The following is a 26650-nucleotide window of genomic DNA, read 5'->3' as shown; positions in this document are numbered from 1 at the left end:
AATATAGAGTATTCTATATACTGCTATAGAGGGAAGCCCTATATAAATTAACTAATAAAGGGTTCTATAGAGCCTCCTATAAGAGGCTATAGAAGGCTTACTAGTACTTAGCTTAGCCCTTAATTAAAGCAAGTTTAATAGGAGACCTTATTATAAAGCCCTATACTACCTTAATTAACAATAGCAAATTAAAAAGGCAATTAATTAAGCCTACTATAAAGGCTGCGTAAGGTAAAGGAAAGGAAGATTATAAAGTAAGTAAGGTTAGCGCAATTAGGAGAAATCTAAATTATAATTACGCTAAACCTAAATAGGCAATTAGTCTACGGCTAGTAGAACCTCGGAGGGCCCAGTTTTTAATAGATCTTAGTAAGATTGGAGCTTTATAAGATTTTTAATTTTTAGTGTTAGGGAACGCAATTAATTACCCCTTACCTAATTAGCTTCTACTACTTATAGGCTATATCTATAACGCGGAAAAGCCTTTAAATATACTTATTAATCGCAGCGTAATCTTGTTTAGATGAAATTTAATAATATTATAGTAGTTAGGGGGGTAGTAAAATATAATCTCTAGAACCTTTTAAAATCTCATTAAAAAATTAAGATCTTGTATTTTTATTCTAAATATACTCCACTAGATGATTAATTATAATATTAAGGATATATTATTACTTATTTTGCGCCCAAAATCAATAAGATTATATATTAATTATTATTTATAACCATTGACTGCACCATACTTTCTAAATTAACTTATAGAAATGGTTAAAATCTACTAAAAAGCTTCATTAAATGGCTTTATATAGCTTCAAAAGTTCAATATAATATTAAATCTTTTCTAGAATAACGCAATTAATCTAGAATGAAGACGCTCAAAGCAATACACGATTTGTTCCTCTTTGAAGACAATCTGTTCCGGTATGAAGCAGAAATAATCCGGAACGAGCCGTGTGCCGGTATGGGGCAGAACAATCCCTTAACATGATGGTTTGCGTCCACAGTTTATCGATAAGAGCCGGCCAATAGAAGGCTCTCGTTGACCTGATATCTTGGCACTGATGTACATGCGATACTGGTGTTCTTAGACTTGGCGCCAAGCTGTGGACACCATCCTGTCAAGGGATTCTACGACAGCCTCGTGGCACTCGTGGCACTCGTGGCAGATCGAATCACCGTGCACTGATGCATAGTGATCCTTGTCCATAGCCGGCGCGCATGGCTATCAGTGACCGCAAATTCAGTGATACCATTATTACCGTTCAAACAAATATAGAGAGGATAATACCATTTCCCAGCCAGTCCTACTGGCTGGCGAGCTGTGGCATGAAACTTGGAGGCAAATTTCACAAGTTTTTCATTCTATATTGAGTTGGAATAAGGAACGATAATTTCAAGCAAGTACATGTACCTTTAGTGAATTTCTAAGGTTGGGTGTTTTGCCATCCTTCAAAACTCTTCTAATCATCAAATGGGCAATACTAGTCTACAGAATCGTATCTCCAGATGAAATAAAACGAGCCATCGATATTACGTCTCTATACTCTACGGACTCCCTTTCTATCACATATTGCGATAGAAAGGCCTTCGATTGCTGCGCCTACAGCCTGTCCTAGACATACCCACAAACCAAATCCTCAAATAACGCTCTCGATACGGCATGCCCCCGAATGCAAAACCAATTTAGTATAAGGGCGGAACGGCTACGCATATAATTATCTCTGGTTTAATAGCATAGGACGTCGTCAGTTCAGGAGGAAGAATAAAGGCCATGCGCATGGAGGTTCTCAGATAATCTCGGAGGAGGTAAATGGAGCGAACACAGCTTGTATGGTTGGATAGAGTTCTTGAATGCTTGAGAATATTCTTGAAGTGTTCAAATTCTGCTGTATTCTTCAAAAGGGTGCTGTTCAAAAGACGTTAGGTCACTGCAGTTCACGCTTAGTTTTCTATCAAACCATTTCAACAACGAGGTTGTGGAGACATCAGCTGTGTATCGAAAGATTGGCCGGCAGCTTTACACACACTCTGAAGAGATTCCGAAGAACGATTGGGGTTCTTTGATGGAACTGCAGCCTGTGGATGTGTCTCGCTGGCTTTAGCCGCCGGTTGCAACTACCATTCTTGCGGTCTATAATATTCCCATAATGCCAAATAACTTCAATTGTCGCTAGAGATCATCTTTCTCTTCATGAATGCGGCTGTGGCATCATCAGCCTTTGTCAAGCACCTTCCGAATGCGTCTCCTTTGCCCGTGCGGGTTATCCGTATTGCCACTGGCCTAAGATTGAGCAAAATATGCCAATGGAAACACGAAGATGATGTGAGGCTCAAAGGTAGCGTGTTTTGGTGATCAAAATTGGTAAATCGGGGTGCTTTAGTGGCAAAGTTTGTCGAGCTGGACAAGGTTAACAACAGAAGTCTTGGACAGCACAGCTGGTGTAAGCTTTGCAGTGTGTGGGAATTGAACGAGCAACTTTATTGTAAATCTATGGAAATCAAGTAGTATAAATACATGAAAAAGGTACAGGTAATAAGATGAAGGGGGGTACCAATGCGTAGCTAAAACAGGGTGATACGCAGTTGAGACGGGGTGGTACGCTAGTGAGACAGCGTACTGTTTTGGCAGGGTACTGATACCGGTAGTCGGTTACAGCTGGACACATGTTGATAGCTTACTAGAAGATAGCTGAATCCTCTCTACGTGTAGTGCAATGATTAAATATGGGTCGCGCATTTTACTGTAGTATTTCTAGGTCCGTTAGGCCGTTGTCCAAGCCCCGAAGTAACCGCCTAGCGCATTACTTTGCTCTTTCTGGATTTTTTGCCTCACTCTTAATGTTTTGGGGGCCTAATCTCAAATCGGATGCCTTTCGTCAGGTTTTTTTCCGTTAATAGAGGACCGTAGTGCCTTTTGTGAGTGTTTGCAGAACTGCAGTCACAGGTCTTGCTGGGGGTTGACTCCGCAAGCGCCAACATCCCAACTTCTAGTCACTATTACTTCGAATTCAGCCACCAACTACTTACTCACTAGAACGATCTCTCGGACCATACCATTAAGTATCTTTGCTTAGTATGTTTCAATGATTCGTGGTTATCATAAATGGAAATCTGCCCAATGTGAAAAAAAAGCCCTCTGTGTTACCGATGAAATACGATAAACACTCGGGAGTATATCTTGAAGGTCAGGCTTCAAGCTGTAATGCGACCAATGCGTGAGTAGAAATAGGAGAAAAGCCATCCGTCCAGTTCACACCAATAATGCTATCAACCTGCCCCACTCCCGACACCTCTGACTGTATGCTCTAGCCCTAGTAGTTGCTTCGTCACGTCCACTAGCGTCTCTTCGATGGTAATATATTTAATTAGGCCAAGTATTGCAGACGCTGGGGCGGAATCGACAAGATCCTTCGAAAACTTCCTAGATATTGCCACTTTGCCCTGGTTGCCTCCAGGCGGTAGTCGGTCTTCCAGTTCAGGGAACCGCGTGCGCAAGATATTTGAAACAGCCTGCAAAGACATCACCCCTGCAGCTATGGTGAATCGCCTGTTGCCGGCTTCTGGGATGAAGACTGCTTGAACGTGCGCAAAGGCAAAATCCTAGTGACTCGGGATCAGCATGACAGGTCCGCAGTAATCCTGCTAATTGTGTTATACGCGCGTCTCACTTACCCGGACATCGGCGTAGTAACTGATTCCGTCAGACGGAAATACAGCTCTCTGATTGGAGGCTGTATGGCGAATGCTCCAAATCACCTGGTTGCCCTCTTCTAAGTCCATGATTTTTCTTGGGTGTCGAGTTGACGGTCCATAGACAGACGGTGCAGAAAGTGCAACAACATCGAACCCGGGCCTTTCATCTTCAATATATTTCCATAGACGGTCATTGACGAGGTCATCGCTTGCTCGACAGGTTGCGAGGAGGAATTCCGGATCTGCTGCCGCAACACTTTGTACAGATGACGTATTGAAACGAGCTTGACTTTCGACCTCGGAACTTTGTAGCCAACGGGCAAACAAAGTGAGGGTACTTGTGATAATAACCCTCCGAACTCTCGGTGCGAATGCTCTGACGCTCTCCAGAAATGATTTTTTACTGTCACTCTGTAGATTGACGAAATGAGAGAAACGATCCTCCTCTGACGAACCAGCACACACAGTGTGAATAACGGTGTCGAAAGGCTCTGAAGTTGCGATCAGCGCATCATCATACGCACGAGGCGCCAGCAGATCTGCGTCCGGAACTATCGCGAAGTCGAGTTCGGCCTCAGTGGTGCAGGGAAATTGATTCCTTAGAGCCTCTCGTTCTGTCTCCGATCCCACCACAGCGCGGACTGAGATGCTGAAGGACAATAGTTGATCGAGAATGTGCGAGCCAATGAAGCCGTATGCTCCTGTTAGCAAAACTCGCTTGGGGGACATATCTCGGAGGTTTTGTTGAATGCTGACGCCGGAGTCCGAAGGTCGAGCGGACAAGTTGTTGAAGAGAAAAGCGGAGTCGGTTGACTGGAATTGGTGACGGCGGTGATGTGTAGAAGGGAATATCGATACTTAATAGTTTTCCCTGGGTCCGCGCACCGTGGCTAGCGCTATTTCCACAGTGGTTAAGCCTCGTTGAGAGAATTGATCATCAGCAAGCCTAACCCAACATAAGTCGCACCAGATTAGGAGATAACATAAATGAACAGTCGGGGATTAAGCTGGCTGCCACTATTGCGTGTGATTGCGATGCTGCGATGCATGTGTAGGAACGGAGATGATAGTTGTTAGGTGTACTAATAAGAGAGATACAACGTTCCTATTGCACCAAAACAAAAGAGACCTTTTTTCGATGGCTTACAAGCGAGGCTGACCCCGCAGTATTGCTCCATTCCCACATGTGTGAAAATCCACTTTATTCCTGACCTGTACGAGATCAATAGGACCGCCTAGGTTGCCTTTCATGAAACACGCCGGATGAGGCCCGCTCAAGCCAGGTGGCGCAAAGCTGCATGCCTAGATGGACAATTCCCGCGTGTTCGCCAAGGCTGGCTGGACAAGAGTTTCCTCTGCTAGCTAAGCCTTAAGTTAGAGCCCTAGGTAGGCATCTAGCGCGAAGACATGGTTGAAAATTCGTGTTGGCAGAGTTGAATTAATAACTGATGCTAAAGCCGTGTTGTTTGATTTGGCATGGTACACATGGGGTACCTGCGGCGAGGCAAGCTTGAAGAGTGGCGGTCCGATCCCGCCCGACTGCAGAGCCATCCTACGCTTCCCCCGAGCAAAACACGGAGAGCAGCAGCTAGTCGGGCTGAGGAGGATGCCGATGGTAGCTCCTGCTTCGTGGGGGATGGTGAGCTCGGCCTGCGGGAGTTGGGGAACTGGCCTATTCAATTGCGCAATCTACTTAGCGCCAGTGCCCCAACAACCGTTAACCTGTTCCTCAGAGACCTAGTACCGGGTGACCGGTTCCCTAGCTTTCCTGACCTCCAGAAAGCTTCCGTAGCACCCTGCGGGCGTGGGCAGGACGAAGAAGTATGACCAACAGGGCCTAGCAAATCAGCGTTGTGGACAAGGGTTTGTTTACACATAGGGCTGCCGCTGGGCTGCAGGAAAGGTTCACGTGTATCCCTGCGACTCTACTCACGTTGTATGTCAAATCAAGTTTACCGATGTGATAATTATATCAATGTCAGCTGCAGAAAGCGGGGTCGAGCTCGAATGTGGTGCTCGCGCAAAGATGGCTGGGCTTTAGAGTTGAGGACGTCGGAGGTCGGGACTCGCTTGCCGCCCCTCGGGCCACCACTCATAGGCATCGGGGCCAAAAAATAGGAACTTAGATACCCCTGTAAGCCAACAGTCTCTGGCGATTACGTTGATAGTGTATCAGAAAAAGTAGAAGTCTGCAGAGATGGGCTTTAGCCTGTGGGCCCGACTTCGTCCAGTCCAGAGATCGTGACCTCTTCACAGTTTCATGCTTCAAGCTTCAAAGCATAGTGCTTATCAGACTTCCTGTGGTGGGTTGGATGGGTAGCTGGCACAGGCATTCCTGCAGGCATCATCATGAAATGGAAATGTAATGGCCCGAGAGATGGGCTACATCTAAGCTGATTACGCTGCTTGTCGAGCTTTGCCTTATTTGAAAGAACTAGTCGCAGATTGAAGTGATGCATCCAGCATTTATGCTGCTAGATAGACACCTTTAGCACTCACTCTTGAAGCAAGCGCGAAAAGCCCAGCGTACATCTTGGCTATTTTGGTCAAACAGGTCCATAAGCAATGAAACCGGGACCAGGTTATGAGGAATGAGGTAATCTGGCCTTCATATAACAAAGAGTTGCAAAAAAGGGAACAAACCCTGAAGGGAGGATGATGCGAGGACTAAACACTCGTTTAGATAAATGGTCGTTGGGACAGTGTGGACTAAATTGCATTTTGTAGGTGTGCCCGTAAATAGCGCAAAGCGAGCGTACTTTAAGAATAGTCACTTGCCCCGGAAGGCGATCCCTCAACAAAGGATACGAAATAGGATTTTTCCAAAGTTGTGAAGCAATGTGGTCTTCTCGATTGAAAGTACCAATGCACAACAAGATTCGCTTTGTTGCATTGCTCCTGGGCCTGTCTATGATATATTAAAACATTCGACCGAAGTAGAAGGTTTGCAGACAAACCCTCTAGCGGCCAGCCCTTACTCCAGTAAAGATGCTTGGTTTGTGTAAAGCACATCGACAACGCTACTTAGCTTTTCAATTGTCTCCAATGCTGCATCATATCCCTGGTCCCGCTCCGCCTCGTCGTACACGATAAGGCATCCTGCCCCTTGATCCAGCACACCGATGATAACCTTGTCTAAGATCATCTGAGAGAGCTTACGTTCGACCTGCTGCGTATCGAGACCCACCATCTTTGCGACGTGGTCGATTTCCACTCGGCTGAATGGTTCAATTACCTTGATAAGATTCTGCTCCAACATGGCATCGTAAAGTCGTCGTAAGTGGTTCGAGATGAATCTGTCGCTTCCAAGCTCGTACCTGTAGTCAGAAAGCGCCGTTTCGTATTCCTCGAGGCTACGGTTGGTGTGTGCACGAGCAACGGCTTTCATCGCATCCAGGTTTTTGCCTGCATACTTGATTGCTTGCTTTGATGTCATGAGGGAAGTGACATCGTCACCAAGGTTAAGCATAATCTTGCAGAGCAACATGTACTGTAGTGCTGATGTTGCTTTCTGCGCCTCATCTTGTGAGTGATATCCTTCCATAGCCTCGATGAAATAAGAGAAGGCGGTGTTAAAATCCTTGTCTTCTGCATGTAGCATGCCGCTCTGCATATCAAGCCCAGCTTGCAGTAGCGGAGGTGTGTATACTGACGCAGCTGATGTTCGTGCGGAAGTAAGAGCAGCGCGCCCTTTCGGCACGTTGCCTAGAGCATGGTATACCCTGGATTCTAGAAGCTGTACTTCTACAAGAACAAGTTTGTCGTCTAACCGCTTGAGCTCCTTGAGGAGGCTGTTGATGAGTGTGAGAGCATCGTAATAGGATTGTTTCTGCATGTACAAAGAGACAAGACGAGTTTCGAGATTTTGACGTAGGAAGCCACGCCTTTCCGAGATAGCCCACTCTATGCATGATTTCGTAACGGAGATTTGGATGTCGGTGGTGCTCGGTATGGTAGTAAAGAGGTCGAGGAGCTGTCGCACTGGATTCGCACATGGTTAAAAAAGAGCTCCTAGATAGTTTTACTATCACTACATACCTAGTTTGGCAGTCTTTGCCTTTGCGAAAGATGATAGCACCGAGCGTGTTTGACGAACGAGTTCCGCAAGCTCATCCACTTTCTTCTGATCTCGGTATAACTCTCCAAGACCCACAAGAGCAGTCTCAAAGCTCTTCACCGCAGCATCGCTTGACCCCGGATCCTTAGACAGCACCTCTTGGTAGGTAGCTTCAGCCTTAGCAGGCTCACTCTTCGCCAGCTTCTGCGCCTCTTCTATCCGCTTCGCGTTGTCGGTCGCCGGCGCCATTTTTGGGTATCGGGGGGATCGGGAAAGAGAATAGATAACCAAGCCAAGGAGAAAGGCTTTGATGATGTTAAACGAAGTGGTGGGGGTGGAGCTGGTAATATCGTGAGAAGAGGTCGTATTAGTGAAGCCAGAAGCTCTGGCAGTGAGCTCAAAATGGGCTTAGCAAGGGCTTGGCTAGAGGCGCCGGCGAAGGCCCGGGGAGACGTGGTAACCGCACGGGCCACATAAGTTTGTTTACCAACTCGTGTCAACATCACCATCCTCATCACCACTGTTACCACCATTTTCACACCTGGACACACTTCTACTGCCTCTCGTACGCGCTGGATCGCTAAGCATAGAGAGCTCTACTGAGCAGTAATGCAATTGATCTAAACGCGCTTGGGTTTTGGTATTCCATTCCGCTTTACATTCCGTACCACTTTTCCCGACATATCAGCACTTCTACACAATGCCTTCGATTGAGAGGGAAGAGTCTCGTGACAGAGATTTAGTGATCAAGCACCAACATTCCTTCTCTGAAGCTAACAGGTCACCTATTCCCATGTAAGCATTTTCTCTATTCTCTTCAGGCGTCAACAGAACCTTCTGCGCTTCCTTCATTGAATCATGAGAGATGCCGCTGATCAACCGTCTTCGGGCTCTCAGGTGGGACAGCTCTGATCCTGACCGCGCACCCCCTCCACTTCCTCTAAACCCAGGCTCGCCAAATCTTTCTACTAGACCGAATACATCCGCAGTCATTGCTGCTACGGCCAGGGCACTGGAAGAGAAGGCACGAGAGAGTGCACCAGCCAGCTCATATACAACCAATCCTATGCCACAGAAGTCACCCGAGCGATCATTGATCAAAGGAGCTCAGCATAAGCGGATGCAGTCGTTGCAAACTACCAGTGTCAGGGACTTACGAAGTTTCCTTGATGGTGTTCGATCCCCGGATCGATCACCAGAGCGACCGATCACAAGGTCAGGTACTCCTACTCAAAGTCGAGAGCATGACAGGGACTATCTGTTGAGCTCTCCAGAGAAGAGTCCAACTAGATCCGGAACACCTACACCTATTGGCCGCGAGATTCTAAAAGAGACTCCTGCTCTCCGACCCTCCAGTAGACCACTTCAAAAGGCTATACTTGGGGAAAATACGCCACCATCAGCAACAATGCTAGCACTACAGACGATGTCTGTCCCACGAGAGCATCTCGATCCTCCTCTATCGAATATCACCAACTCAAACTCGACGATGAAGTCACCGCAAACCTTCGAAGCCATCTCATCCCAGCTCTTGAGTATTACGAATATTGCATCAAATCTTCAGAAAGAAATGGCTCAGCTCAGCCGCCGAAGCAAAGATAATGCTACAGATCTAGTCAGTCTCAAAGAAGCCACAAACTCTCGGGACGAGGACATCCGGAAATGTTTAAGGGAATTAGTCACCACTGTCAATCTCCAGGTACCTCATGGGGTGTTTCTAGGACCACCTGCAGATATGCCTCGATCAAATAGCGCGTTCAGCGCGGGGTACGGCGAAAGAAAGGACCTAAATTCAACTCCCCCAGGACCCTCCAAGACTTTCTCGCTACCTAGAATTCCTTCACCAGGCAGTTTCCTCATTGACGATAGAGTGGGGAGCCCAAATCCATACTCTGTTGAAGGCGCAGCAAGCGTCGCAATGCTGGAAAAGATCATTCGCGAAATGGTGACAAAAGATGGCCAGGAAAGACTCCTTGCCACTTTGTCAACGCTATTCGATAAAGCAAAGCAAGAGTCGGGCGAGACCGCTAAGAAGGTCACAGAGCTTGTGGAATTCATCAAAGAAGGGTCGCAGAGCCAAGCACTTATTGCTCGAGGAGGCGGTAATGGTGCTGGAATAAACGGAGCCGGGGCGGGTTTCCAACCATCACCTGGGACCGGGCCCTTGGCTCGTACGACGCGCGATATCAACGCCAGCTTTGGGATGTCCAACTGTGCAGATGGCCAGAAGCCGTACTCCAGTCCCAAGGCTGCTGATTTTGTGAGTGAAGAGATGTTGAAATATCTGCGTAAGATCAAGGATAGCGTGACGGAATCTGGCTGTATGACTGCCGAAACCAAGTCGCTTGTCCGTGACCTTCGTGGAGAGGTATTAGGCATGGGCAGGGAACTTGGGCGTAAAATTGACGAAACTGATAAAGCCCGAGGGGGTCCTCCCGCAATCGAAAGCGGTCAACCCCAAGAGGACATAGGAAGGATTGTGCAAGAGGGGCTAGCGGAACTCAAGGAGCATATGGATCGTGTCATCCGGGAAAAGCGCCGACAGTCCAGCTCATCGAGTTTATCAAGAAACACGGTGGATAGCCAAGAAGTCTACGATGTAGTCAAACATGCTTTGGCGGAACGCGGTCTTGATCGTCCTTCGGCGCACGTCAACCCTGGATTAGACAAGGAAGCCATCCTGAACGCAGTCAAGGAAGCTTATGAATCCTATAAACCAGAGATTGAACTTCAGCAATTTGGTCTTGAGAGAGACGAAATCCTTCAATGTCTCAGGGAAGGACTGGAGGACTATCGCAACTCTGCCCCCTCTCCCGAGCCCACCGGTGTTAGCAAAGAGGAAGTGATGGATGCGATTCACGAAGCATTCCAACATTTCAACCCTCCCGCACCGATAAACGAAGCACACGAAATCCGTGAGGAGATGCTAGATGCAGTTCGTGAATGCCTTGAAGAGCTCAAGCCTACGATGGCCATAACAGCAGCGTCTCAAGATCTCGAGATTACGAAGGAAATCGTTCTTGATGCTGTCAAGGAGGGACTTGCAAATCATGATCCTAACGGCCCACGGGAAATTGAGATCAGCCGGGAAGACCTGTTTGAAGCAGTGAAGGCAGGGCTCGAAGGATCCCGTACTCCATTAGAGGGCTATGGGGAGCAAGTCATGACTCGTCTCCAAGAGCTTGTCGATGATATGCGAGGTGAATTCAAATCATACTCTTCTGCGAATGGCAGAGATACGGAGCAGGTATTGGATGCCATCAAGGACGGGCTTGAGACGCTGCGTGCAGAGATTGAATCATACGTCGACAAAGCTCAAGATGTGACCGGGAAAGATGAGATCATCGACACCATGAAGGGTGAGCTGGAACGACTTCGAGTGGATGTGCAAGGGTTTGTCGCTGAAGGTCCTCGCGGCGATCATGCTCTTAGCCGTGGAGATATGCTTGCATATATCAAGTCGGAATTCGAGCATCTCCATGAAGAACTTAGCTCACAGTTCCTCCCGGCTGCCAAGGACAAGGATGATATCCTCGAAGCTCTGAATTCTGGATTCGAAAGCATGAAATCCCAAGTCGCTATCCGTGATCTTGATGATCCGCCAAATGACGAGATGAACGAGGCAATGAAAGAAGAGTTCGAGCAACTCAAAGACGTTGTACTTGGTGGAAGCGCTTCTCACAAGGACGAAATCCTAGGGGGACTACAAAGGGGATTCGAGAGCATCCAAGCGAAGCTCAGTGTCTCTGACACGGTTGTCAATTCCAATGACGACGTTTATGCATTAATGAAAGAAGAATTCGAACACCTTCGAGAAACCCTTGCTACCACGCTTGTTCGGTCAGTTGCCCCAGATAAAGACGACATAATTGATGCTGTCCGGGAATCCTTCGACGGTCTTCGAACACAACTACTTGCCGAGCAGGGCGATGTGTCTAAGGAGACCCTGGGCGCAATCCAAGGGGAGCTTGGGCATTTGCGTGAGACTCTTGGAACCGCCCTTGTGCGAAGCGGCGACTCCGTAGAGAAGGAGGAGATATTGGAAACTCTAAGAACTGGCTTGGACGAGATCCGCGGCCACGTCTCTAGACCTCAGCCAGTCGGTCTTAATGAGGAGTTACTAGAAGCTTTCCGAGGAGAGCTTGAGCAACTTCGACAATCAATCGCCACAGGTCTAGCTCGTCACAATTCTCGAGCTGACACTGAGGAAGTCCTGGACGCAGTTAGATTAGGTCTCGACGATCTCCGCTCTCACCTAGAAAAGAGAATAGACAATCCTGACCGTCAAATGTCAGCCACAGGGGAAATCCTTGATGCACTAAATGAGGGTCTCGAGAGTCTTAAATCTGACGTAGCTAAGATGGTTGACAAGCCTGTGGATATGACAGTCTCATACGAAATCTTAGACACACTCAAAGATGGTCTTGCCAGCCTCCGAGAAGACATGGACCGCTTAAAAGGAAAGCAGGAGGTAGAGGAGGTAGAGGAGGAAGTAATTCCCACAGGAAATGAGGTAGTACTGGCTGAAGACCCTGAAACGGCAATCACTCGCGAAATTCCTGCGGTGAAGAGCATCTCGGATTCTCTTCGCCGTAATGACCTGGAGAAGATGGAGGTGATGCTTGCCCAGCTGCAGATCAAGGTTGAAGCAATGGATGCCAACATCCAAAACCCGCCCCCACCAACTGTTCTACCTGAGCCTCAGCCGGCGCCCGATAGCGCAATGAAGGATGATCTAGTCGGAATCGAAGAGCTCTTGAAAGACATCCAGGCACAAGTATCTCTCATTGAGACACGAGAACGCGAGAATGTTGACGGCTTGGCAACGAAGGAGGACACTGATGCCATTGAAACCCTTCTGCGAAATACTAAAGCAACTATCGACGAAATTTCCTTCCCCGACTCTGCCGATGCGGTGACTAAGGAACATATCGAAACTGTCGAAGCCGTTGTCCGGGCTTCCAACGACGCGATCGAAACCCTTGCTGCCCGTATAGAGGAGAGCGGTGCGACCAAAGGCGACGTAGCCGTTGTTGAAGTTTTGGTGCAAGATATGAAGACAGTGTTGGAGGAGCTTAAAGAAGCCAAGCCTGCCGAGGACGAAGGCGAGAAACTTACCAAAACTGACGTTGATACCCTTGCGCTCCTTTGCATGGATATTAAGAGTAAGGTCGAGGAGATGAAGATTCCCGAGGCCGACCTACTCCCCTCTAAAGCCGATGTTGAGCAATTGACTGGTCTTATCCACGACTTCCGGGACAGCCATGACAAAATGAAGGATAGCTATGAGGCAGACATTGCAATTACAGCTAAAGCGTTTGACGATCGCAAGAAGGAAGCGGAAAGCTTGGTTGAGAGCATCGCCGACGTGAAGGTTGTTTTGGATGAGATCAAGGAAGACATTAAGAATAACCTACGCGAAGGGGGACAAGGGGTAGATGGTCTGACAGAATCCTTCAAGAGTCTTGAAGATACTATTGGCTCCAACTTCAACATCACTGCCGACGTTAAAGAGCTTATGGAGACGGTCACCAGAGAGTTCGAACGGGCTCATGGCTCAGTGGAAGGCTTGAAAATCGAGCAGGACGAAAAGTCGGCAGCTACGCTGGAGAAACATAACGAAGTAAAGGAGGCCATCATTGCCGAGTTGTGCCAGAAGCTCGATGAACGTTTTGATACTATTATGGCAAAGTATGACGATGCTCAGTTACTCGTGGAAGCACAAGCGAAGGCCATGGAAGAGAAGGCTGTTCAGCAAGAAGAGATTCTTGCCAACACTAAGGCTATGGCGGAAGAGCTCAGGCTGACAATAGACACCCTCGGCGCATCGATTACTGGACTGGGCACCTCGTTTACTGAAACCAGCGACAAGATGGCACAGGACTCTCAGACAGTCTTTGGTCGTATCGATGAGACCGTCGCAAAGCTCGATGAGCATCACGGAGATATTAAGGTAGAGCATCAACAAACTCGCGGTGAAGTCGCGGATGCTCTACGCGCAATCAACGACCTTCAGGGAGACGTGAGCGAGTTTCACCCCAAGTTTATAGTGACTTTGCAGGAGATCTTAGCTCTCGTTAACCAACACTATGAACATTCTCAACAAGCTAAAATGTCCACCGAGGAACAGGTTCGAGCCATCGCCGATGAAACTAGAGCCCGCGCCGAAGAAATGAGGAACAACTTCTCTAATCTACCCGCTCTTCTGCCTCCACCTCCACAAGCCATTGAGTTACCGGAAAAGTATGATGATGGCCAAGTTCAGCAGAAACTTGACATGNTCCTGAATCACACAAGTGATGTTCAGGTTCAGGGAAAACTCGACATGCTCTTGAATTACGCAAGCGATGATCAAGTTCAGGAGAAACTCGATAGACTCTTGAATCATGCTAGTGATGCTGAGAAGTCTACCGCGCAGCTGGATCGCCTTGATCAAATTCACCGCCAGGTCATGAATACGGCAGCCGAAGTAACCGAGTTCGTAGCAAAGCAAACTCAATTAATTACCGAAGGGCACGAGAGTAAAGAGCGAGAAGCTGAAGAGGTTGCTCTTGTCCTTGAACGTAGACTAGCCCAGAAAGAGCAGCTAGAAACCGACATCCAAGGTCTTAAAGAGGAGAAAGATTCTCTTCTTTCCATAGTAGCCGCTCTACAGGTCGAAAGAGAAAACCTCGCCAACCAAAAGGTCCGTCTTACTGGGGAAGTGTCATCACTGCAAACAGCTCTCGAGATTCGTCGCGAAGAGCTCCACGCTATGGACGCTAAAGCCGATGCCTTGGAACGCCGTATTCTTAATGGCATTATGGATCACTCTCGCGCTCTTCTTCTCTCCAAGTCCAACAAGGGCCCCGGCAAATCAAAGAAACAACGCGTTCCAAGCAATGTATCCCAGAGCACACTAGGAAACATGACTTCTCCAAGCGCAGCTGCAAACGGCCTGGCCTTAGCACTGAGGCCACGTCCTGCCATACGTCGCAACGGGCCTCCACTCAACCCAGCCAGCCGCCGCATTCTTTCTCTCAGTCAAATCACAAACAATGTTCCTACTGGCGCCCAAGCTTACTCCGACGCATCGAGCAACATGTCAAACGGTCTTAGCAATCTCAAGCGTAGTCATTCCGTCAAGACGCAGTTCATGCGGAAGAGGTCATGGGGCAAACGCCATAGCTTGTCTGCAGTGAATAGTAAAGAGAACGAGGCCTTCAGTGAGGAGAGCGACGTCGATGGTGACGAAAATTCCCGTACGATTGAAAACAGCCCGCGCGATCTTGAGCAAGACGACTATAATGGCGAGCACGACGATCTTGGGAGCGATGCAGGTACTGAGCGGAGACACAGTTACGCTACTGCTACCGGTTCGTACGTAGACAGCTATGCTGACGGTAACACTCCCGGCTACTCGGAGAGCAGGGTTAGTTACGGCCCGGTGGATAGCGAGTATACTTACGGAACTGGGTCTTACCTCACTGGAAGCGATGTCGACAGGCGAACTAGCTACGGCTCGACCGCTAAGTCAACAATGCTAAACGGTGCGATTAACGAAGAGGAGGATGAAGTGAGTGGGGATGATCACACGGAGGGTGGTCATGAGCATAATGAAACAAACGCGGGTTCAGGAGAAGGAAACGCGCAGAAAGACATGGTTCTCTTCACGGCTCCTAGTGACAGTGGCATCGGCACCGAGGTTCCGAGCACAGCGCTAGAGCACAGCGAAGCGGATTACTTCCGCCGGGCCGCTGAAGAGGGGTCTTTGGTTGAATAAGCGAATGGAGTTGTCTCAGATTGTTAGTGAGCGTTATGTGGATTATGAATCTTTTATTGCTTTGGTTGTTGCTGGGTATTTGATTTTCTGGTGCTGTAGGAGGGGGTGGTGAGCGGGTCTATTGTGTTACGACTATTAGGAAGGAAGTTCCCGCTAGCATTATTTGGAGTGGTGGAAAAGGGGTGCATGAGATACGGTCTGGTGTTATGTGGTAGGGTTTAATAGGCTCTTTCTTTAGGAATGCATGATCATGACCCTTTTCTAAATTACCTCTTCGAACGTGCGCGTCCTAGGTGTGAAATCGGACAAGTCCTGCCTGTAAGGCCCTCCGGTATCTTAGTTCGTGGTTTTCGCCTACAGAGCTATTAAGCAATCTAGGAGAACCTATCACCACTTGTTTTGGAGAACAAGATGAACTAACCTAGCCGTAGCCCAACGACGCCGTCGTTAAGATATTGATGTCGTGTTACAGAACAGTGCAGATTTTCCTTCTAGGCAATCTGTGGAGTCGATTATTATGGCGAAAATCAACCCCCCGTCAGGAAATCAATGCTGTCTTTCCGTCGCGCCAGGAGCTTGAGGTACTAAAAAAATGACGCAAATGCTCCTTAAAAATGATCGCGTAAACCTCATGAACTTTTTAAGGCTATATAACGTGACACACGGAGTTTTGCTCGGTCCCTGAGTTTTGCTCGCGCTAGTAAACCGCCTCCCTTTTTACTGCCAAATTGGCATTTTGATGTTCAAATCGAGCAAAATCCAGGGACGATCAAAACCCCGTGTGTCACGTTACATAGAACTCCGTCTTACTTCCCAGCCCCATTCACCACACCGGCCTTCTTCGCCCTAAATGCCCGCAGCAGTTCCACTTCCTCTTCGGTCCTCGCAATTTTCTCCTCTTCCCCAACCGGCAATTGCTCATGCTTCCATTCCTTCCCTCCGGCTCCATATTCCGTGCTGACCTGTCCCTGGCCCTTTATCAGCCACCGGTAGATCGTTAGGCCCTCCAGGCCGACCGGACCCCGGGAATGGATCTTGTTGGTGCTGATGCCAACTTCGGTGCCGAAGCCGTAGCGCTGCCCATCCGCCATGCGCGTGCTCGTATTCCAGTAGACCGAGGCGCTGTCGACGCCATCCTGGAAGCGCGAGGCAATGGGTGCGGAAAGTGTCAGGATGGCGTCAGTATGGTGGGAGGAGTAGTCATTGATGTGACTGATAGCTGCATCGGCCGCTTCCTCTAGAGTTGGCAGGTTAGGAATTGTCTTAATGGCGAGGATGAGATCTAAGAACTCCGTGGCGTAGTCCGCCTCCGTGGCATCCTGGAGTTGCACAGCCGAGTGTTTGTTTAGCACTGCAGATAGTGCGGTTTTCGAGGCAGAGTCGCAACGTAGCGACACGCCTTTTGCAAGCAGCGCTTCTGCTACGGCGGGCAACACGGTTCTGAGGGCGTTTTCGTCGACTAGAAGCGTCTCGACGGCGTTGCAGGCGGCTGGATAGCTGGTCTTGGCGTCTACCATTACCCGGACGGCCATTTCAACGGGGCAGTCATCGCGCAGGTAGATGCAGCAGAGTCCATCGGCGTGGCCTAGCACGGGGATGGCGGTGCTGTCTTTGACGGTCCGCACGAGCTTGTTGCTGCCTCGCGGGATTACGAGGTCAATATACTGATCTAGTTTGAGGAGCTCGCCGATCACGTCGTGTGTTTGTACGAGCTGGAGGCAGCCATGCGGGACAGAGGTCGAGTTGAGGGTTTTAGAGATGACGGAAGAGATAGCTTTGAAAGACTCGGTCGATTCTTTGCCACCTGTTGGAGGGTAAGTGCTGTCTTCCTCAGGATTGCAAGCAGTTGATAACAGACCTTTCAAAATGGCGGCATTCCCTGATTTTATGGCCAGAGATGCAATGTTTGCTATAACCTCTGGGCGAGCCTCGAATATGATCAGCAGCACACCGATGGGGGAAGTTTTCCTTTCAAGGATGAGTCCATCGTCTAGCAAAGTGCGCTTGTTCACCACGCCGACTACACCCCGACAAATATTAGCTTTGTAGGTTAAGATGAAGTTGAATGGCAACAAATTAGGTGTATCCAGGATGTGATATTAACTCTTTTCCAATTAACATAACTTTATAGAATATGTCAAACATAGGGAAAAAGCCTGCGTACTTGGATCGTCTAGTGCTCGCACATCGAGGATGCCCTGCAGCATATCCTCATATTTACCCTTCTTGCCTAGATCTAAGCGTTTTACTAGGCTTTTACTTAACTTTCCACTCTCGGCAGCTTTGTTAGCTGCTTCGAGATCAAGCGCATTAGCTGCGAGAATTTGATCCTTGGCTTCAGACAGTGCAGAGTGTATAGCTGTCAATGCAGCATTGCGAGCATCTGTAGGAAGGATCGCAAGCTTACGAGATCCTAATCTCGCTGCGCGTGCAACGTCCAAGGGAGTCGCATTCGTGAAAGACATGTTGTATAGGCCTTGGTAGGCATCGCGAAATTCCCTTGAAAATATTTTTTGCCTCGTAGAGCTCTATTTGCAAGGGTCTTCTCCTCGCTTCCGACGCCACAACGCCCCCCCGACAGCGCCGCTTGGTGATTTTGCGACAACCAAAAGTTCATGTTATAATCAATATTCAAAGTTACCACCTTTGTGGGGAGGCTATCGATTGGAATGACGCCCTGCATGCCAATGATTTTCCCTACAGCGTCGGGATCGCGATTGTGGAGATAGGGGTATGTACCCAGCCACATAGGTCTCGCAGCCACCCGACTTTTCGGGCATCACGAGCTGCCCTGCCAACCTCGCAATTTATCACCCAACACCAGAGCTCCATCTGGCTCGCCACGCCGCATAACTAATTTTAATCATGTAATTATTCGTAGCTGGTAAAAAGATGGCTGGTGTCGCGCCTTCTTAAGTCCTGTAGCTTCCCGAGGTGCTTCCCATGTCACAAAGCATTCACTCCCATCTCTCAGTTTGATCTTTACGATTAACGAACTTATCATTTCTATAGCATTGCTCACCGATAGATTCCTCAGTTTCACAGGCAAATCCTACTACTCCTGCTCATACTCATACTCCTACACCTAGCCGTAACCACACTACGTATCGTCAGACGTTCCACAATATCACCGCATAAGCACCTCCTCCGCCATTTCAGCTCCCCCATCTGCCTTCAGGCAAACAATATGTGGACAACTACGAGAGCGCTCGCGACTCTAGCAATGGCAGCCTTTTTCATAGCGCCATCATCCGGACAAACGTACAGCAACTGCAATCCCCTCACCAATACCGCATGCCCGGCGGACTCGGCACTGGGCCGAAGAGTTAGCATCGATTTCACACAGGGCGCCTCTGACAGCTTTACTTCTCAAGGCAATCCTACATATGATTCAAACGGCGCCTCTTTCACGGTTGCGAAGTCGGGCGACTCTCCACAGCTGACATCAAAATGGTACATCATGTTTGGTAGGGTCGATGTCGTTCTCAAAGCGGCCCCTGGTGCTGGGATTGTCAGCAGCTTTGTCATGCAGTCTGACGACCTAGACGAAATTGACTGGGAATGGCTAGGAGCCGACTCTGAAGAGGTTCAATCCAATTATTTCGGCAAGGGACAGACAACAACGTACAACCGTGGCGCATTCCACGCAGATCCTGGCAGTCAAGCTGGCTTCAAGACTTATACTGTGGAGTGGACAGCGAGCCAAATCGTATGGCAGATCGACGGAGTTACCGTCAGGACTCTTGAGCCGGCCAACGCAGACAACCAATATCCTCAAACACCGATGCAAATCAAGGTTGGTGCGTGGAGCGGCGGCGACCCTGCAAACGCTCCTGGTACCATCCAGTGGGCTCGTGGACCAACAGACTACTCCAAAGGGCCTTTTACCATGCAGGTCAAGTCCATCTCGGCCCAAGATTACTCCACTGGCTCTCAGTACAAGTATGGAGACACTAGTGGAACCTGGCAGTCAATTCAAGCTATTGGAGGCGAAGTCAACTCCGGGGGGACACCTATCGAAACTGCTGCTCCGGCGATAACCTCCTCATCAAGCGGCCAGCCAATTCCGTTTGTTGTGAAGTCGTCATCCACATACGTTACACCGACCGTCTATCCCTGGGTCCCCCTTGCGACGACAATGTCCACCGCGACGGTAACCTACAGCAACTACCCCGGACTCCCGAGCGGCTGGACGGTATCGAGTTCAGGAAAAGTAGTCCCACCCAGCTCGGCACCTGTGAGTAAGAACTCTCCATCTTTTTTCTTTTTGAATCTTAGCTAATATCCAATCTTCTAGTCGACGCTCCTACCCGCTCCATTTACGTCATCTTCTGTAGCCTCACCTTTGGTTTCCTCTACGGCTGGCGGATCTGAGGTAATTACTGCCTATGATCAGCAGGGCTTCACGACTCTCGTAACGGTTGCGGCTGGTGCTTCAGCAATGCCGAAATCATACGACTGGCGTGGTTTCCTGATTACAGATGCTCCATCAGCACCTGCTACCACTTCTACGGCACTAGCTAACGTTCTGGAGAATAATGCGGTAAATTCGACCAAGACTATTCCCTCGGAAAGCGTATCCCCCGTTCAAACAACACAACCATCTGCTACGCCATCTACGCATACGAACGACTCTTATCGTGTCTTTTTGAATTTGAGCCTCCTTGTCACTTCGACAATCGCTGGCGCCATGTTACTATTGTGAGCACCGTTACTTATCAGCAGCATTGTTTTTCTCCACTTCAGAATTCTTAGTCGAGCATTTTTGGGATCGGTCTTGCATGAGCGGTGGCGCATGGGTAAATCTTTGGTTAGGGACGCCTTAGAGCGAGCTTCCTTCGTGATTTCGTTTCTTTTGGCATTTAAGCATCCTGAAGGAGGGAACTACGGTGGACTATTTCATGACTTTACGGCTTAGACGTGTGTATATTTACTAGTGGATGTGACGGATAATGCCGTTATACATAATGGGCGCAGTTGACTAGAGCAGCGCATGTCTATAGCGAACGAAGAATGGTTACGATTCAGAATCATAGGTGCTTATTGCTCAGCCTTAGAGAGTGGTTTTATTGTTTGGCCATGTGGTGACGGCTAAGGAATTGTGGCTGTTTGCAATGTTTCAGCGCATGGCCAAGTAAGCGGCCAAGACAGCAGCCCTGACCAGTGGCTTGGGTGCCTGGCGGCGATCTAGCACCAGCTGCCAGTGAGCTTGCAGCACTATTATTAACCCTAACTTCAGCCTTCTACGGGGAGCAGCAAACGGCTGGACACTCCGCTCTGCGCAGGAAGCCTCCACCAGCAATTGCAATGGTGTCACCACAAAGTGGCACCGAACCGTCCTTGCGCTGCAGCACTGTGCCTGAAGCCATTGACAGCCCTCAATTTAAAAAGCCCGATTTCCCATTCACAGACGGCCTACCCAAGCCACTAAACCAAGTTCCCACCATAAATATTGATCAGCACCCCAGTTCCCTATTCCCCCCGTGCCAACCCCGGTAATCCGCGACCTCGCGTCGTTTGCACCTGTGCATATATATTCCCTTTCGCCCACTTCTTTGCGACATCATTCCCTATCAATCATTTCCTCTTTCTTTTTTTGTTTTTTAAAATCAGGCATATCCCTTTTCCTCCTTCGACTACTCGCAATACGACACTCTTCTTTGCTGGTCCCTCTTAACATTTTTCACCAACATCGAAAGTCGACAACGGCCAAGATGAAGCTACTCAGCGCGGTCGCTCTCTTCGCGCCACTAGCGGCCGCTCTTTGGCCAATCCCGTCCAGCTACAGCTCCGGCAGCACTGTTTTGTGGATTGGGAGTGATGTCAAGGTCACATACAACGGTGCAAACGATGTAGGCTCCGTCAAATATCCAAATGAGCCAGGGCTGTATGTTCCTCACCAGATAGCTACTAACACGAGTTGCACTCACAGACATCTACTCATAGCTATGGCGGAAACACTACCAGTGGCGCCCCACTCACGTCACAGATAGTCCAGTTCGCTATCCAAAGAACATACAGCACTATCTTCGAGAAGAACTTCGTGCCATGGAAGTTCCATCCCCGCAACTCCGACTTCGAGCCGTCGACAGATAACAAAAACCTCGTCACGTCATGGAAGTTCCATCCCCGCAACTCCGACTTCGAGCCGTCGACAGATAACAAAAACCTCGTCACGTCAATTACTCTAGAACAGCTTGTTGCTGACCCGCCAAATGTTGTGAAACCTTTGGCTGGAGAAGTTGATGAGTCGTATACGCTTAGCTTGACCGAAGATGGAGCTGCCACCATTACAGCAAATTCGTCCATCGGCATTGCCCGCGGATTGACCACATTTACTCAGCTCTTCTTCAAGCACTCCAACGGCGGTGCATATACGACTTTGGCCCCAGTTGAGATTTCGGATTCGCCAAAATTCTCTCACCGCGGATTGAACATGGATGTCTCGAGGAACTTCTTCCCCGTCGCAGATATCAAGCGCACCATCGATGCTGCGGCTTACAACAAGCTCAACCGCTTCCATTTGCACGTGACCGACTCCCAGTCATGGCCGCTGGAGATCCCTGCACTACCACTGCTAGCTTCAAAGGGAGCATATGAATCTTCTTTGACGTACAGCCCTGCCGACTTGAAGGAACTTCAGTACTACGCTGCGATCCAGGGAGTTGAGCTCATTCTTGAAATTGACATGCCCGGTCACACGGCCTCTATCTGGTACGGGTATCCTGAACTCATCTCAGCATTCAACATTCAACCAGATTGGGATACTTATGCAGCTGAGCCTCCCTCTGGCACACTTAAACTTAATTCATCCAAAGTTGATGATTTTCTGGACACTTTGCTCAATGATCTCCTTCCACGAGTTAAGCCATATTCAGCATACTTCCACACTGGTGGTGACGAAGTTAATGCGAATGCATACTCGTTGGACGAGACGGTCAAATCCAATGACACTGCAGTCCTCCAGCCTCTCATGCAGAAGTTTCTTGATCGTAATCATAACCAAGTCCGCGCTCTTGGTCTTACTCCAATTGTTTGGGAAGAGATGCTTTTGCAGTGGAACATTACGCTTGGAGACGATGTTGTTGTGCAGACATGGCAGAGCGACCAGGCTGTTGCCGATACAGTTGCCAAGGGTCACAAGGCCCTTGCTGGGAACTATAACTACTGGGTAAGCTAATCGTTCCCAATAGCAACTTTAATGAATAGCTAGCAACTAAAAACCTTGCTTGATTTGCTAACGTTGATGAAAATAGTACCTTGACTGCGGCAAAGGCCAATGGCTCGACTTCGGCCCTGGTGCATCATCGGAGAAATTCTGGCCCTACAACGACTACTGCTATCCACTCCACAACTGGCGTCTTATGTACTCTTACGACCCACTTCAAGGAGTTCCTGACAACGGCACTCACCTTGTTATTGGCGGAGAAGCTCATATCTGGACCGAGCAGACGGACCCAGTCAACCTTGACCGCATGGTCTGGCCACGTGCTTGCGCAGCCGCAGAGGTTCTCTGGAGTGGTGCGAAGGACGCCCAGGGCCAGAACCGCAGCCAGATCACGGCGAGCCCGCGACTGAGCGAGATGCGCGAGCGCCTGGTCGCCCGAGGCGTGCAGGCCGAGCCGATCCAGATGCCGTTCTGTCTCATGAACGGAACGCAGTGCGCACTCTAAATACATCGAGCATGACGAGTTTATGTACCGGCACTAATATACATATATCAGGGGTGATATGGCTGGAGTTAATCTTTGCTTGTTTCTTGTACATACTTAGCCTGGTGGCTTTCATGTTGCACGAAGGGGAGATGGAGGCACATGTTCGGGAACGACTGTATCAGGGGGTTGCATCTTACTGAATTCTCGCGTAATGGCGGAATCATCATCTACATGGACGGAATGGAAAATGGTTGTTATCTTAACAAACAGGTATGGAGAGATATAGTGTAATGTAGTTTTTGCTAAGCGGCACGCTCTTATATCGGATAGTTTGTAGCATTTTAGAGGCTGCATCTGTTTGTAACAACAAGTACACTAAAGCGCCTTTCACAGCTCCGGCTAGATCTCTTCGTCACTGTTCTTGGTCACTTGGTGTCGATCCCCCTGAAGAATTTCAGTATAGAGTCTCACGTCGCGTTAAAAACTGGGTAGCACATACTGTGGAAGATTCTGGGTTCGGCAAAGGCTGCGGGTATGCAAGCCAGGCCTGAAGTTCCAGAGCTGCCGTATTTCTTATCTCACAAATCAGACCAGAGGGTATAGTTCTTTTCACGTGATTTCCCAATTACCTAATATATAGTGTATTCTTGGCGCAACGAAATTTGACAACAGCCGAGCCCCTAGATAGATCAATCAACCAACGTTCGGTACCACACCGATTAAAGTTGCGAGGCTGCAAATCCAGTGCCCTCAGCTTGGATAGGTATATATACACCATAGCACAACAAGATTTAACGTGGCTACTTGCTCCTGCATAGGCTCGAGCGTGCTTAAAGTGACTTTCGGACGAGAACTCCTGAGGTCCCCGCCATCAATCATGCAGATACGGGCCTTAGTCTTCAGGGGAATCTCGACCAGAGAGCACGAGACCCGGGGCCGAACTATTTTATTCTCAAGCAACTAGGAGTTGTCCAAAATGTTGGTCGTTTGAAAAGGATACAGTGGGTGCAAAAGGTAACAGCTAAGTGCTATATTTCCTCTATTTATACTAACTGGTAGCTGTCTCTAAAAGGTCGGTGAAGAATCTCCCTTATTGTTGAATATAAAGTTTCTTTGTGACCCCCGCACACTCTCACTCTTCCACAGACTCGTCACCATTTTCACCTGAGTGAAGAACCTAATCCCCCTTTCCGAAAATGTTCATGAACCAATGTTTTGGTCAGCAGCCAAAAGATTGTTCTTCTACTCCGATATTCCTGTCTTTGTCTCGACATGATCTTTACTGAGCGCTCGCTTCGCAATAAACGCACCTGCAACAATCCCGCAGGCAGAGACGCAAGTATACAGAATCCACATGTTCCTCAGGCTCCAGGCAAACGCCTCCTTAATGACAAGCTTCTGATGCAGATCTGAAACTGTCTTGATGAAGGGGACATTTGCGGCTGCATAGCCACCGGAGAGCTTTTCTGTCATGTCTGCTGACAAGCCAGCCGCTCGCAGGCTTTGTGCTCGGTTCTGCATTCCATTCTGGAATACAACGCCTCCAATTACTACCGAAAATGACTCTGCGATGCACCGAACGAATCCTAACGTTGCTGTGGCAGTAGCAGTGTCTTCTTGGGAAACTAGTGCTTGGAGGGCAATGAGAGGGGGCTCGAAGAGAAGACCGGCTCCAATACCAGCCACAATTTCAAAACCGACGATTTCGGCGATGGAAGACTTTGCGTTGAGATGGATGTAGAGTCCGTTTCCAATGGTGAGAAGTATCACACCAACCCAGACAAGATCGAGGTAACGACCACTGGCAAATCAACAAATTAGCAGAATCCAATGCAGAAAAATGCGAGTTCCCATTGAGATGATTGAGGAAGATATTGCCAAGTGTTAAACGGTGAGTGCGTCGTAGGCAGAGTTTTCTTTCACTTCGCGTACCTGCGATGAATGAAGATGCCGGCTGTGATGCCCATAAGAGCCTCACCGACAGTTATTGGTAAGATGAGGACACCGGAGCGTATTGGTGAAGCTTCCTTCACGGACTGGAAGAACAGAGGCATATAAAACTCTGCACCTATGAAGACCTGCACCAGAATCTATCAGTCTGGATGATCTTTACGAAATATTGTCTAGTTCTACTTACGAAGCCATGCACGAAGCATAATACAAGACTTGCAACGTTAGATCGATTGCGGAAAAGACTTAGCGGCATAAGGGGATATCGTGCTAGGCGTTTTTCGCTGAAAATGAAGAGTATTGACATGAGGCAGCCAAACACGATGAGACAGATGACTTTAGGCGAGTTCCAGGGGAACACCACCCCTCCAAAGTCCAAGCCAAGAAGTAGCATTAGCGTTAAACCCAGGATAGAGAAGCTTCCCCACCAATCAATGGCTTTAACACCATCGAGGATTTCTGTTTTTGGGTTATGAACGTCGAGGAAGAGAACTAGAAGAATAAAGGTTATTCCTGAAACAGGAATATTGATCCAAAAACACCATCTCCAGGAGGCGTATTGCGTGAAGGCTCCTCCTAGAACAGGGCCAACACCCCCTGCCAAGCACCACATAAACTCTAGGAGGCCAAGGTAAAGGCTGCGACTCCTATTTCAAATCAAAAACCACTCCATATGACGGTAATGGAAAGAAATGGGTACCTCATGCTAAATAAGTCAGAAATAACTATATTTACCAGTTGGATCAAGCCTCCACCAGCAGTTCCCTGGAGAGAACGACCAACGATTAGCATTTTCATGCTGGAAGCCCTAGCACATATAATGGAGCTACCGAAGAAGGTCGCAACCGCTGCAAGAAGAATCGGCTTTCGACCCCAAATATCCGAGAGTTTTGACCATATTGGGGCTGCAGCTGCGTTTGCGAGAAAATATGCACCGGCAATCCATGTATAACCAGACGCTGAGTGAAGTTGAGCGGAAATTGTTGGAATGGCAGTGGCTACAATTGATTGATCAAGAGCTGCTATGAAGAGGGAAAGAAAAAGAGCGGTTAGGATAGCAAGCATCTTAAGTTTGCTGCGCGCTATTCCGGGTCCTGGCAGCGTCCCACCCACTTCGCTAAGTTCGAAACTTTCAAGACTCGCTCCGGCATTACTTCTGGCTTTCTCATGCACATTGTCTACTCGGGACTTATGAGGTTCGAAGGTAGCCAGGGCAGTGATCACAACGCTCACGTCTCCCTCCCATGGGCCATTTTTGCGGGTGTGGTTGTCAATTGCGGCCGCCATGCTAGCGGGAAAGGCGGCGGAAAGGGCGAACAGGTTTTAGAGTGAAGAGCATTCAGTGACGCAGTCGATGAATTTAAGGCTCTCCGAGAGTATACTCTGAGAGAGGGAGTCTTTTATAAAATATGCAGGTATCGCCTAAGGTGTGGAAGCGTGAACTCTAGTCAATGTCGTTGGACCACTAACCAATTCAATTACCTAAAAGGTTAAAATAATGGTCTCCAAATGGCTGCAGCATCTTATATTGAC

General features: G+C 48.6%; 8 protein-coding genes across 8 annotated transcripts; 4 read left to right on the top strand and 4 right to left on the bottom strand.

Annotated features, from left to right (window-relative positions):
• Positions 1–3081: 3081 nt before the first annotated feature.
• Positions 3082–4795, bottom strand: K441DRAFT_116089 (NAD(P)-binding protein). Its single transcript, XM_067639987.1, has 2 exons — positions 3673–4795; positions 3082–3600 (listed from the first exon to the last, which is right to left on the bottom strand). Exons 1-2 carry the CDS (start codon positions 4420–4422, stop codon positions 3268–3270), a joined length of 1083 nt encoding a protein of 360 aa, XP_067503784.1. The 5' UTR covers positions 4423–4795; the 3' UTR covers positions 3082–3267.
• A 1590-nt stretch (positions 4796–6385) lies between these two features.
• K441DRAFT_696494 (PCI-domain-containing protein) lies at positions 6386–8106 on the bottom strand. The gene is made up of 2 exons (XM_067652891.1): positions 7732–8106; positions 6386–7674 (listed from the first exon to the last, which is right to left on the bottom strand). The coding sequence occupies exons 1-2, from the start codon at positions 7997–7999 to the stop codon at positions 6668–6670; spliced, it is 1275 nt and encodes a 424-aa protein (XP_067503783.1). The 5' UTR covers positions 8000–8106; the 3' UTR covers positions 6386–6667.
• Positions 8107–8284: 178 nt separating this feature from the next.
• On the top strand, positions 8285–15512 carry K441DRAFT_696493 (uncharacterized protein; the record flags this gene model as incomplete). Its single annotated transcript, XM_067652890.1, has 2 exons — positions 8285–8545; positions 8648–15512. Exons 1-2 carry the CDS (start codon positions 8451–8453, stop codon positions 15510–15512), a joined length of 6960 nt encoding a protein of 2319 aa, XP_067503782.1. The 5' UTR covers positions 8285–8450.
• An 806-nt stretch (positions 15513–16318) lies between these two features.
• K441DRAFT_687217 (gamma-glutamyl phosphate reductase) lies at positions 16319–17977 on the bottom strand (the record flags this gene model as incomplete). Its single annotated transcript, XM_067652073.1, has 3 exons — positions 16319–17316; positions 17371–17532; positions 17677–17977. 3 exons carry the CDS (start codon positions 17975–17977, stop codon positions 16319–16321), a joined length of 1461 nt encoding a protein of 486 aa, XP_067503781.1.
• A 722-nt stretch (positions 17978–18699) lies between these two features.
• K441DRAFT_561274 (glycoside hydrolase family 16 protein) lies at positions 18700–19886 on the top strand (the record flags this gene model as incomplete). Its single annotated transcript, XM_067643529.1, has 2 exons — positions 18700–19753; positions 19810–19886. 2 exons carry the CDS (start codon positions 18700–18702, stop codon positions 19884–19886), a joined length of 1131 nt encoding a protein of 376 aa, XP_067503780.1.
• On the top strand, positions 19690–20550 carry K441DRAFT_660092 (uncharacterized protein). Its single transcript, XM_067648645.1, has 2 exons — positions 19690–19753; positions 19810–20550. The coding sequence occupies exon 2, from the start codon at positions 19954–19956 to the stop codon at positions 20215–20217; it is 264 nt and encodes an 87-aa protein (XP_067503779.1). The 5' UTR covers positions 19690–19753; positions 19810–19953; the 3' UTR covers positions 20218–20550.
• Positions 20551–20888: 338 nt separating this feature from the next.
• K441DRAFT_660091 (glycoside hydrolase family 20 protein) lies at positions 20889–23579 on the top strand. The gene is made up of 4 exons (XM_067648644.1): positions 20889–21364; positions 21445–21577; positions 21644–22683; positions 22769–23579. The coding sequence occupies exons 1-4, from the start codon at positions 21227–21229 to the stop codon at positions 23183–23185; spliced, it is 1728 nt and encodes a 575-aa protein (XP_067503778.1). The 5' UTR covers positions 20889–21226; the 3' UTR covers positions 23186–23579.
• A 608-nt stretch (positions 23580–24187) lies between these two features.
• K441DRAFT_636552 (putative MFS transporter) lies at positions 24188–26381 on the bottom strand. Its single transcript, XM_067646481.1, has 4 exons — positions 25818–26381; positions 25305–25764; positions 25100–25245; positions 24188–24968 (listed from the first exon to the last, which is right to left on the bottom strand). The coding sequence occupies exons 1-4, from the start codon at positions 26180–26182 to the stop codon at positions 24410–24412; spliced, it is 1530 nt and encodes a 509-aa protein (XP_067503777.1). The 5' UTR covers positions 26183–26381; the 3' UTR covers positions 24188–24409.
• Between the last annotated feature and the right edge of the window lie 269 nt (positions 26382–26650).

Source organism: Cenococcum geophilum (genome assembly GCF_001692895.1).
Source record: "Cenococcum geophilum 1.58 unplaced genomic scaffold K441scaffold_22, whole genome shotgun sequence".
NCBI classification, from domain to species: Eukaryota; Fungi; Ascomycota; class Dothideomycetes; order Gloniales; family Gloniaceae; genus Cenococcum; species Cenococcum geophilum.
Note: the sequence above shows the minus strand (reverse complement) of the source record. Positions and strands in the feature narration are given on the sequence as shown.